We start from the raw sequence: 13,435 nt of genomic DNA, 5'->3' as shown, positions 1-13,435 counted from the left end.
TAAGTTTCCATTGAGTGGTGAGCGATATATGTCATAAATATTCAGCAAATAAAGTATTAAGTCGGCTATTATTTTGTTGATAATTCACAAGAAGCAAATGTTGCAGTATTTGCATAAATCTACTTAATAACTTACTGTTTTTTAAACTATAAAAGGAGTAAAACAGACAAGCAGTGCAATATCCAACGAAATTGACGAAAACAAAACTCTGCCAATTTGCATATCTTTATTATTTGTTTAAACATTCTGATAAATGATGAATTATGAAATTAAACGAGATTATATGTAACTTTAAAGTGGACGGACGGACAAAAGCTTAAGTATATAATGTGTTTCTATGAGAGGATAAGCTAGTCAAATTTTTCAGATAATGACATAAAAATCACACTCTTATCTTTCAAATAGTTTTCTTTCAATCAACATGGTACGGTGCTTAAGCAATATTTAATATGAGACTTGGAAAGGTTTTCCCGATCAACACACCTGATACCGTTTGTTCTGTAGGTGTTCAAAAAATCTTTTATTTGGTTTAAATTGATAGCTGGGTCTGCTTCAAATTGTCACCTCAGTAGAAATTATCTAATTTGTAGAAATGTGAAAGTTAGAAAGTTAAATGTTATAAAATAAATGTAAAATCAGCTCCCAAGAAAATCCAAAACGTCTCGTCTTTTTTCTAAAAAAAAAGTTCATGGATTGATACCGAGAACCTGTATACACGATGGTCTTGAAGTATAGATTCCAGGTACTGACGATGTTTTCATCTTAATAACGTGTCTTTGTAAACTATAACTTTTAATGATAAGTCTATTTTTGGTAATATCCATTCGAAGCGGCTCGGTACTTGTACATTATATCTTTGCGTTAATGTGCTATTGTACATTTTTGTATTCATCTTTTGTTTTTACTGATGGGCTTTGTCAATATTCTTTTTGTTTTTCATTATTGTCATATGTGTTGATTCCTATAGTTTTAAGATTATAACACAATGTTGACTGTTATGTGGAGCAGGATCTGCATACCCTTCAAGAGCACATGAGATCACCCCCAGTGTTTGGTTGGGTTCATGTTGCTTAGTCTTTAGTTTTTCTATGTTGTGTCGTGTGTACTATTATTTGTCTGCCTTTGTTTCTCTTTTTTAGCCATGGCATTGTTAGTTTATTTTCTCACGCCCATTTTTATAAATTTGAAATTAAAATGGAAAACGACTGAGAGCATGCAATAAACATGTTAAACGTCTAAGAGTATGAAATAAAACATGTAAAACGAATGAGTATTTGAAATAATCATATAACATGTGGTTTGTTTTTCCCCATCATAACTTTATACAAACATATATTTGTCATTACACATACCTATTGTAGTCAACGAAATTGATACAAACTAGGAGTAAGACATTGAAGCCCACGTAGATCTGACATGAGTATAATTAAACGTAATTGTATTAATAAACTGCTACAATTTCTATAGAAATGATAGGACAAAAGATATAACGTTCTTTGTATGCTCAATTGGAGGGGTTATCATTTGAGAGAAAATTAAATTCAATCACTTCATTTTTATGTTTTCTTCTTAATTGAAAACACCATCGATAGATAATTATCAAGCTTCCAAACGCCGTTGTTAATATTTTCGTATGCAGCATCGATCACACTTCATAACATGATTCATATAAATTCAATTTCACATGAAAATTAATGATTGCCAATACTTTTTCATGCGTCCAATATAATACCTTTCAATGTACACAAAACACACACAGCTTTCTAATTATATTTCTTGAAATATATCAATGAACAAGAAATTCAAAAATACTTTAATGATGTTCGAACCTTGTAAATACATCGAAAACTTATCAGACATCACCAAAAGAAATCGTATTACATAAAACAAATGGCTAAGAAAGAGTGCATCCTTAGTTTGGACCATGAAAACCATGAAAACCAAAGATGAAATCGGGTTTAGAGTATAAATTATAAACTATTTTGGATTCGAGCGTCACTGATGAGTCTTTTGTAGACGAAACGCACGTCTGGCGTAATATACAAAATTGAGTCCTGGTATCTATGATGAGTTTATTTACAACCACTGGGTCAATTCCACTGCTGGTGGAAATTTATTTCCCCGAGGGTATCACCAGCCCAGTAGTCAGTACTTTTTTGTGCTGACAAGAATTATCATTGACATGGTTATATTGATAAATTAACTGTTAACAAAATTTTGAATTTATGGAAATATTATGGCTTTTTCTACCACAGTCATAGATTGCATGTACCTTAGCTGTATTTGGCAACATTTTAGGAATTTTGGTCCTCAATGCTCTTCAACTTTGTACTTAATTTGCCTTTTTTTATTTTTTGTTTTCGAGCGTCACTGATGAGTCTTTTGTAGACAAAACGCGCGTTTGCCGTATATACAAAAAAGTCATGGCATCTATGATGAGTTTATTTAGCTCTCACCAGCAAGTATTGTGGCTTACAAAAAGACATGGGGGATATCTTTGTTAGTTGAAAGCTTTCAACGATTAACAAAAAAACTTCAGTAGGCAACGTACAGTCAGTAAACAATAACTTGACAGATAAAATCATAGGTTTGCCTCAAGTGCACGATTCTAAAATCAAACCGGACAAAATAACTGCAAGACATACGACAACTTATAATGAGAACTCGGAATGTGGACAGTTTACCCCCATTCCTCAATTATCCCTGACAGTAGAGTAAGAAAACGTACATAAAACATTAAAAAAATAAAAAAAAGAGCAGGAAAACCTAGAGTGACGTTACTTAAGTGTTACTATATACTTTTGTGTCATGCATATCTAAATAGGTTATCTTCATTTTATTTTTTAGAACAATATGGAAACTGTTACAGAGAATATAAGCAGCATTTGGATGACAACTGGAAATGACTCTAAAATACAATCGTTACCGATTGAAGCAGTCGTACTGGTCAGCTCAGTATGGAGTATGATCATAGTTACAGGTGCCATTGGCAACGGCCTTGTACTTTATATATTGTTTCGATTTGGCGAACGGTCTGTAACTAACGTATACGTCATTAACCTTGCCTTCGCGGATTTGATGTTTATTATATTTGTGGTACCTGCAACACTGATTCACATCGTTATACCTACCTGGATTCTAGGAGACGCTGTCTGCAAACTGTCAACTTATATGATATATGTAAGATATGTATAGTTCAAAAAATCAATCAATAAACTAAGGTTCTTCTGTAAAGGCCCTGTTTTAGGCTGAAAGCCCTTGAACTTTGTAAATGATTTTCTTTCTTCGTATCTTAAATGAAAAGACATGTAGTGATATTGTTCCTTTAACTAACTTATATATGTGTATATACGTGTCACGGTACTATTCTATCCCAAATTCATGTATTTGGTTTTGATGTTATATTGGTTATTCTCATCGGATTTTGTCTAATGCTTAGTCCGCTGCTGTGTGTGTTACACTTTAATGTTTTGTCGTTGTTCTCCTCTAATATTTAATGCGTTTCCCTCAGTTTTAGTTTGTTACCCGATTTTGTTTTTTGTCCATAGATTTATGAGTTTTGAACAGCGGTATGCTACTGTTGTCTTTATTTATATGTACACAATGGTTAGCAATTTATTTTTTTAAATTCAAATACAAACTACAACAATGACAGTAGCAAATCTGATATAAGATAGGTGTTTTAAGAAATATATAGTGAGGGTATGGAAGGGTTAAGGGGGGTCGCGGGTCTAAATCATTTATATAGGATTTCTCTATATTTTTCTATAAATGAACTTTAACCTTTAGTTAACAGAAAAATAAAATAAAAAAGTGGGGTCACCGTTCATTTGCGCTCACAATCTGCCTTCGAAAGAAGCATACATTTTTGTAAAGGTGTTTTTTTTTCTGTTGAAGTAATAGGAGAAATAAAGGTAATATCGAAGAAAAAGAAAGAAATTTATTACAGAAATCGCTCAAATTTTACAATAATTTGGTTTAAGTGCAGCTTATATGGAAATTATATTAAAAAATATAGGTCACCGATGAGTTAAAAAAGATATTTCAATTTTAAAGCCAAAAAATGGCATTTTTTCACCAAAGGGAGATAATTTGGAACTTTTTCAATGATGTATACATTTAAAAAGTCATCTGGGGCCAACACGAATTGTTTGTTTTGAATGATTTTTGTACCATATGATAAGTAACAACTACAAAAGGTAACAAATAAAAATTTGAAATGAAAAACAAATGTTTATTTTTTTTCCGAAATGTTTATACCCTCGAGCCTCCTTAAATACTTTCCACAGAACTGAGGATATCATGTTAGCACCTGCCCAGTCATGGAGTATATGTTGCTTACTAAATCGTTGATATTCGTGTTGCTGACTTCTACTTGGAACTACAAACCGTATAATGCTATAGTGTGTTGATATAAAAGTGTGTCCCCACGGTTGAAGATATTCGGATAGATAGAAACATATCATTACAGGCATTGTTTATTTCTCTTGTAAAAGGCCCTTATCAGGGCCATCTGTATACCACAGAAAGAGTCTACCTTTGTTGTACATAGTATGATACGCGAAATGTCAATAGACACAAAATAGTTTTATAACGTAAGTGTTTTGACAATCTGTTGCAATATTTTACTTTTAATTGAAACTGTTCGTTCGGTATAATAGAACAAATATGGCCCATTGAGTCAGTGATTATCCAAAATTGTCAACCCGAGTAAGTTATTACCCTTGGGCTTAAGCCCTCGTGTAACCCTTACTTGAGTTGACAATTTTGGATAATCAACTCCTCAGCGGCCATATTTGTATATTGTAAATATAAACCTTGCAGGTATTCCTACATAAATAGAATAGATATAATATACCTCTTCACCTACTCACGGCTCTTAAGTTTACGTCATTTCCTTGCTTGGGTACACAACTGACAAACGTAAAGCCAGGAAAATGTACAACTACGTTTTTTCTCTCTAAATTAGTGCGTGACGAGTCTGTTTCTGTGTTAATTCCGGGCTACCTATCTTTTTCCATCTTTATACTGATCCCCCTTTTAGTTGTTACACTTGTTAATTTACCTCAGACTATATTGTAATTCTATTATCAAGTTATTTATATCATCTGAAGAGTTCCTTTGATCGTTTTTCTTTTCTGTTAGCGGAATATAAATCAAAGGATTTCGTTTTGTATCATACAGAGTCGTCACTTAAGGTCAAACAAAAGTACAAACATAAAAGTTGTATAACCAAGAACGGATTTTGTATTGTCGTAAAGCATTGAAGACATTCATTACAAATCATCCAAGTTAAAATTAATAAACTGTTGTGACAGTGCTATTACTGCTTTAACGATAATATGTTCTCAATAATCAACAACTCTTCTGAAGTAGTAGTCATTCTTTTAATGAAACGGAATAGGATATCTGTTTGATCTGCAGTCGCCCCTTTATTTTGGCGTTAACATTTTTTGTTATGTTGTTGTTTATAAATGGCCTCCTAGTCATATATGACATATATAGTTTACAAAATTACAAAAGATGCACTATTGAACTTAATGTTAGTAACATTATTTGTGTTATATGAGGTTTGTTACAAATCGACTTCCCTCAAGGTCAAACATCTTTTTGTAAATACTCGATTTGCAGTGTGAATACAACTCCTGTATATTCACGACTAGAACAGCAGCGCACACTGATACGACCTTATTTGTCTCTTATCTTGAAAACCGCTATAAACAAAGTAAATATCACAGGGTCAGAACTGTTGATACTGTTGCGATTTACCTGCTATCCATTTCAGTCAAAACTTTCAGACGAATTCTTCCAGGATTTATTACCCGTAAATATCAAATCTAAATCTTTGAGTTAATATTCTTTAATGACGATTTGTCTCATCATTTGACCTTTTTTAATATCATAAAAAGAAACTATACAAGGTAGACAGACACTATAAAATGGAAAATAATGATTCGAATAATAATATCTACAAATAAGTGAACATGATCGAAATCGTCCGTCGACTCTTTATTGCAGGTAATGCCCTCTCATGGTGAGTTTTACTTTAAAAAAGTCATTGTTGAAGTTGCAAGTGAGCGAAACAGCATAGCTTGAATAACAGATTGTAGGAGTCGTAGGCAAAACTACTATCAATAACAGAAACATTTGATGGCGTCTTTTTTTAATTTTTTTTTGTAAGATGAAATTTTATGCCAGTAAAGATGCTTACATAGATTTGGCTACTGGATCCTAACTATCGTCATTTTTACCTATTATGTCTGTTTGGGTTAAAATTTTGAACTGTTAGACGCTCTTACAAGTCATACACGTATGTTTAGCTAGCTTTCCTAGTATGACGTGCTTCGTTTTATTTGTAAACAACACCGTGATAAAATTTTCGACATAGCTTTACTTAGCGCAGACTCCAAGATGTACGTAATAATCGATGTTAAAATATACCTCCCACGTAAATCCACATGTATCTTATACATGCGCAAACGCTAAACCCATTTCGCCGTGTTAAAAATTGCAATTAAATAAAAACCTTCAAAAACTTTATTCTAATTGTGAGGAATAACAAAAGAAATAAATGCATTAGCGCTCGGCAAATGTATAAAATAGATTCCATTATTGTTAAGCGCATTGACGTCATTTTAAAACATGATGTCATACGAATGAAGGTTTTCATTTGCGTTAACCTTTGAAATTTAAATTATATTGCATTTAAGTAAAGTTTTGAGGAAGGTTTTTGTTTTGTTTAATTTTCTATTCTATTGCATTATTCGCACATTAACTGATTATAGCGAGTAAACAAGATGGTTCCTTAGTTTCAAAATATCCACAATGAGTTTGACGGTAGCTTTCGAGAAAATGTAAATTAAAAATGGCAAATTTGGGGTTTGAGAATCGAAGCATTAATCACATTTTTTCTAGCGAATATTTAAGAAATAATACATGCATTTTCCAATTGTCATATTATTCAGATTTATCTTACATCCACACACACGGCATACCTTCTCTCTCTTTAGTTTTCTAATGGCCGTATTTGTCCAATTAGAATCGAAATTACTTATTGCTTACGCTCATAATAAATTTTTAACATAATGACCAAGACCATGTGTAAATTTTCAACAAATCAATGTCTTGCATGAATTATTTCTTAATCTAACAAGGTTTAATCCTCGATTGTCTCCCGTACATGCATGTACCAAATCAAGAATGTGACAGTTGTTGTTTATTCGTTCCGTTGTTTCATATAATAACGTTTGTTTTATCAATTTTCATGGATTTCCCTGTTTTTGAGTCTACCTTGGTGTTTGCTATTACAGTTATACTTTTTTACATTAAACTTTCTATTTTTCATTTTTTTTTTTAATTGAATTGATTTAAAGGTTGACAGCTGATTTCATTGTTTTGTATCGCATTAAGAACAACATTTGTACAGTGTGATCGTTTTACTATTTCCAATTTAGCATGTTAAGAAAGATTTCGTATTATTTACTATAATACCTACTCTTTATTTATATTTTTATGAAATACAAGAAATATTATTTCCACTGCACGCTTACTACGACAATTCTTCTGCAACAGAAATAGGACTTTGTAATTATATAAATTGTGTGAATGTTCACTTTTTAATTTGTTTCTCTCACAAATCCCTTCTGATTTATTAAGTATTACGTGTAATAAGATAAATCGGTTTGTTGGATTTATTTCTACTTCGTCTAATAGACTTCTATCCGATCAAACATATCATTCCTGAACATATAACATAAAAGGAATCCTAATGGTTTCACTCTCATCCTTCTGTGCTTCTTAGTGACATTACTTTAAGTAAGATGTCGAAATTATATCGAATCAAATAAGTGAAGTATTTGATTTCGAGTTCATTTTATAACATAAGGCTAATCAAGATTAATTGTCCTGTGTACAGGCAGAAGAAGTTCAAATATTATAGCAAAGTTACAGATGACAACAAATAACAAACAGTAGCTGTTTAAAATAAATAAAGATGTTAACAAAAGGAGACAAAATTTTGTTCATGCATGTATATTTATAATTTCAAAACATTAAGTTTAATTTTTTACCTTGTATATCTGTTTTGTTCACGCATTGTTGAAAATATAATGGAATTTGATGCAACTATCATACAAGTGAGAAGTTTAGCGCTATAAAACCAGGTTCAAGCCAGCCACAATTTTCTACATTTAAAAATGCCTGTACCTGGTCAGGAATATGACAAGTGTTGTCCATTCGTTTTATGTGACTTATCATTTGATTTTGCCATTTGATTAGGACCTTTCCATTTTAAATTTTCCTCACAGTTCAGTATTTTTGTGATTTTACATTTTTTTCGCACATAAAATGATAATCACTCATTTGTTTATTTAAAGCTGCAGACAACGAATGAAAATATTTCTTTCCATTATAGTTTTGCATCTTCGGAAAAAACACATTAGTGTATTCTTTCACTATTAGTAAAATATGGGTATTTGTAACATCTAAGTAGTCATCAAATTGAGTATAATAACTTATCAATATAAGACAATAACTATCAAAACCAAGGAGTAAACAAAGACTCATAAACCAAAAGACATTTACATCAACAGTTTTAAATAATAAATAAGAAAAACACGAACTCCTATAAAAGGGAAACTTAATATCCGATTGTTCAAGTTTCTGTTTTGCACTTTACATGAAGAAGTGAAAGGAACTAGCGATAAAAAAAACCCAACAATACCACAATTCTTATAATCTATTGAATACCATCACGACATACCTGTGTCTGTCATAAACATAAAATTATTGATAGTGTAAAATATCAGTTCGAATGTAGAATAAACATGTCGTAATTTATATATTCACCTAAATTTGGTAACGCAAGCCATTCAAGAATATTTTTTTAATCATGTTATTTTTGTGGCTATGATGTACTTTAAAACATTTTACAGGTGCCTTTACATGCAACTTGTTTGACATTGTCGGCCATGACAATAGATAGATACCATGCGATAGTCAATCCAATACGATCTATGAACTGGAGATCTGCTAAAGTTTCATCATTTATTAGCCTAGGAGTATGGGCAGGTAAGTTTCGTCATTCATTAGACTAAAGGTATGGATAGGTATATGTATGTGGCAAAAGTTTTTCATTCTTCACTAGCCTTAAAGTATGGACAGGGGTGTGTCCAATGTTTCATTTATTAATCTTTGGGGATGGGAAGGTATGTAGCCAATATTTGATTTATTAGCCAGGAGTATTGACATGAATGTAGCCAAGACTTGGTTTATTAGCCAGGAGTATCGAAAGGTATGTAGCAAAGGTGCGTTGTATTAGCCAGGAATATGGAAAGGTATGTAGCCAAGGTTTGATTTATTAGCAAGGAGTATGGAAAGTTATGTAGCCAAGGTTTGTTTTATTAGCCAGGAGTATGGGAAAGTATGTAGCCAAGGTTTGTTTATTAGCAAGGAGAATGGAAAGGTATGTAGCCAAGTTTGTTTTATTAGCCAGGAGTATGGAAAAGTATGTAGCCAAGGTTTGTTTATTAGCAAGGAGAATGGAAAGGTATGTAGCCGAGATTTGAATGATTAGCCAGGAGTATGGAAAGATATGTAGCCAAGCTTTGATTTATTAATCAGGAGTATGGGAAGGTATGTAGCCAAGGTTTGAATTATTAGTTTGGTAATACGGAATGTGTGTTGCCAAGATTGCATCATTTATATGTCATGCAGTATGGACAGATATGTAGCAAATGTTTCATCTTTCATTATCCTTGAAATTTGAGCAGGTATATAACCAAAATTTTCATTATTCATTAGCCTAAAAGTATGGGAAGTTGTGTAACAAAAGTATAATTTCCATATTTGTGATTAACCTTGAATTATGACTAGATGTGTGACAAAATATTTATTATTCATAAGCCTTGAAGTATATGAGCACGTATGTTTCCAAAGTTTCATTATTCATGTGTTTTGATGTATGGTTAGGTATGTAGCAATAGTTTCACCATTCATTAGCTTAGAAGTATTGGTAGGAATGTAGCAAAAGTGTCCTCATTTATTGGGCAGTTTTGTTTATTTTCGTAAATATTGTTTTTCTCGTATAACAGTATCATATTTACATTAAAATGAATGAAAGGAAAATATGTGATATGATTGCAGATGAGATAAATCTTTAAAAAAGGTAAACAATAATAACGACCCGTTTAATGGAATTAGGAAGGTTGGACATAACACAAAAGTTATAATTTAAAGAATATAAATTCATTCATTGATTTTAATTTACTGTCATACAAGTGAAAGGTATAGCTAGAAATAAACCCAACTTTAATCCACTATTTTCTACATATAAAAAGGTATGTACCACGTCAGATATATGACAGCTGTTATGTATTCCTTTGATGTGTTTGAGTTTATGATTTTGTTATTTGATTAGTCACTTTCCGTTGCAAGGATACTTTGGTCAATACAGAAGTGAAAAGAGTACTTATCTTTGTGTACATGATCACAGTTCTTCTTATAACAATAGTTTCCTTTTGCTTAAATTTTTAGTGTCAATCAGCATATCACTTCCATTCTTCCTGTTTCCAACTGTAGTCGAGCGTCCAGGAAATGAGGGTATTTTAGACTGTGTCCCCAAGTGGCCCGGGCCAGAATGGATTAAGACTACTACATTAGCAGTTGTCATGACAACGTTTTTTATTCCAATGACAGCTATAACAATATGTTATGGCTGTATTTTGCAACATCTGTGGAAAGGAAATAAAATGAAACGAGCAAAGCCCGAGGTAAGAAAAGAGTTGTACGTAGGTTTTGGTGTAACTTAAGAAGCATAAAGTAATGCAAAAATCCTAAGAAAATAAAAAAAGGGATATGCAACATTTTCTTTGTTACAAACTAATACCGTTATCTATACATTTTTAATGGCTCATATTAAGATTTTGTAAAGAAGTGTTCTAATATTATAATTCTTCACATCAAAACAAAACAGCGGATAGAAAAAAGTAATAATCGCTCGGAATCAGAATGTGGTGAGACCTGATTTGTCGACTGTCTTTTCTTGCTAAGTATGCATACACGTTACCAAATGCGAAAGGTGACTTCAGGTTTTCTAATGGTACATGTATCATGACAAGTCAACCGTCGGCTGATAAGTCGCAATCGGGAATGTCATATTCTCTCTGACGAAACGTGTTTTAGAAAAAAATAAACTTTCATTTAGTTTACTATATTAAAATTACTTGGACTTATATTTCATATTCTCAAAAGATCAATTCAGTGCTACTAATTATTATTATCTTAGATCAAAAAAGAAGGACATAATACAAAATAATCAATTGAAATGCATCAACATAAAACATTAAGTTGTATTTAGTTTGATTATTTCTAAATCATTTTGGTATGTCCTGGACCATCAGTTGGTAAATCATCGAAATCATGATAACACGAACATGTATGCAAATGTAGAATACATTAAGCAATAAGTAAGCAGAGAAATGGAAAGCTTTCACATTCACCAAATAATGGACCCCTGAGGGTTTGAAATTTCACACAATTGTTAAAACGCTTAAATTGACATAACAAATATAACTAAAATATACCATTATATAATAATGATTAGACAGTGACTATACCATGACACAAATATCGGTTGAAATCAATACTAATAGAAGTTACCCATGATGGAAGAATACAACAATCTTATTTCGAGGAAACGCAGCTTCTTTCACTTTTTATCAACTTGGTAAAATACAAGCGGTTCCAATTCTATAACAAATAAAACTTAAGGTATATCACAACCAAACTAATCAATATGTAACTTTGGCTTCACCTAATTCTATACACAAAATGTCAAGTTGAAAATGGTGGTAGCTATTGTCGTTTTCATGAGAAACATTTATCATAAGTTTACCTCATCCAAATCAAAAAATAAACTCGGCGAATTATCAGTGCAAAGTAAATTTCGCCGTTAATGAAAACTTTGAAGAAATAAGACAACAACACTTTAACTTTGCAAGGTTTTGGTTTGCTAACTCTCAATCTCAGTTTGACAGATTATTGTTATCGACGAAATTTCAGACAAGTCGGTCACCGAATTCCACTCATTAACATTAAAATAAGTTTTGAAAATTGTGAATTTGGGTATTCAGTTGAACTAAGAGGGACCCATTTTAATAGGTTGTTAAAATAACATACAACAGTTCATTTTTTTCTGCCTCACTTTTTGTCTGTCGTTTTGTTATATTAATATAAGGTGATAAGTACACAATGCAGTTATAAAGTTCATGCCAATACAAAGATTTTTTATCATTTCAGAACGAGGCTGCACTACCAATTAAAAATGACAAACAAGAAAGGCAACTTCGTCGTAAAAAACGAGTAACGAGAATGGTGGCTATAGTAGTATTCTTGTTTGCTTTGTGCTGGTTTCCCATACATTTGATTGCACTTTGGATACAGTTCGATCCTAACTTCCCGAGAACAGATGCAATGCACTATTTTAAATTATTTGGACACACACTCTCTTATGCTAATTCTTGTGTCAATCCATTCGTCTACGCATTTGTAAATGAGGGATTTAAACAGGCGATTATCAAAAGATCACCTTTAATTACAAAACTATGTCAATGTGTGTTGGTAGAAAAACAGAAGAACAATAAAAATATGATCGACAAGTCAGTTGGTACACGACCTACAATTGAGGGTCAAAAAGAACTACAGACGGTACAAAATAATGTATAAAGTCTCATATAATGAATATTTGAGTGCAGACAATGTGAAATATTGAAGATTCCTACATTAGTAAAAAGTTAAATAAACAAAATACCTAACTAATAGGAAAATTCAAAATGAAAGGCTAAACTATCACTAACATCTTAAGCCCCAGTCCCACTAGACCACGATTGCACCACGCTCACCGCGATCTAAAATAAATTTAGATCGTGGTGAGGTCGTGGTATAAGCGGCAAGAAAATGTAAATTTTTGTTGCGTTCACGATGCTACTACGTCCTCACTACGCTTCAAAAACGATCCCGCTTCGATTATACCAAGTTCTCACCGCGCTTAGTCTGCGACTTCACTACGCTTATCAAGATCTTTTTACGCTCTTCACGTTCTCACTACGACCATACCACGAGTTATCCGATAGCAACACGATCTTACCACGCCTCTACAGCGATTATAACACGTTCTTATCACAATTATACTACGTTCATATCGCGATCTTAGAGGCATCAAAAGATCAATGTAGGGTATAATTTTATTTTTAAATCAAATAGTTTAGGGTGTGGGATTAAACTGCTGCAAGTTTTGTTTATTCGACATTGATTTTTACATATATCCATATTGGTTAATCAATTTTTAAGGGGGTGGGGGGTTCAGTGAAAAAAAACTAAGTAAATTAAGTTTTTTATCCCTCAGTGAACTTTTGATTTCGTCCCTTTCTACGTTCTC

The 13,435-nt window shown here is 32.2% G+C and overlaps 1 protein-coding gene across 1 annotated transcript; it reads left to right on the top strand.

The window, feature by feature from the left end:
• Window positions 1–2,860: 2,860 nt before the first annotated feature.
• On the top strand, window positions 2,861–12,756 carry LOC143062497 (galanin receptor type 1-like). Its single transcript, XM_076234170.1, has 4 exons — window positions 2,861–3,180; window positions 8,934–9,069; window positions 10,534–10,769; window positions 12,298–12,756. Exons 1-4 carry the CDS (start codon window positions 2,890–2,892, stop codon window positions 12,721–12,723), a joined length of 1,089 nt encoding a protein of 362 aa, XP_076090285.1. The 5' UTR covers window positions 2,861–2,889; the 3' UTR covers window positions 12,724–12,756.
• Window positions 12,757–13,435: the final 679 nt, after the last annotated feature.

The sequence above is a fragment of the Mytilus galloprovincialis genome, chromosome 2, assembly GCF_965363235.1.
Source record: "Mytilus galloprovincialis chromosome 2, xbMytGall1.hap1.1, whole genome shotgun sequence".
NCBI lineage: Eukaryota > Metazoa > Mollusca > Bivalvia > Mytilida > Mytilidae > Mytilus > Mytilus galloprovincialis.
This window is presented reverse-complemented; position numbering and strand designations above follow the sequence as displayed.

Excerpts from the sequence above, each read along its gene's own strand:
- LOC143062497 (XM_076234170.1), top strand. The coding sequence starts at position 2,890 with ATGACAACTGGAAATGACTCTAAAATACAATCGTTACCGATTGAAGCA. Across the intron at positions 3,181-8,933 it reads TGTCAACTTATATGATATAT|GTGCCTTTACATGCAACTTG; the intron begins GTAAGATATGTA and ends AACATTTTACAG. Across the intron at positions 9,070-10,533 it reads TAGCCTAGGAGTATGGGCAG|TGTCAATCAGCATATCACTT; the intron begins GTAAGTTTCGTC and ends TTAAATTTTTAG.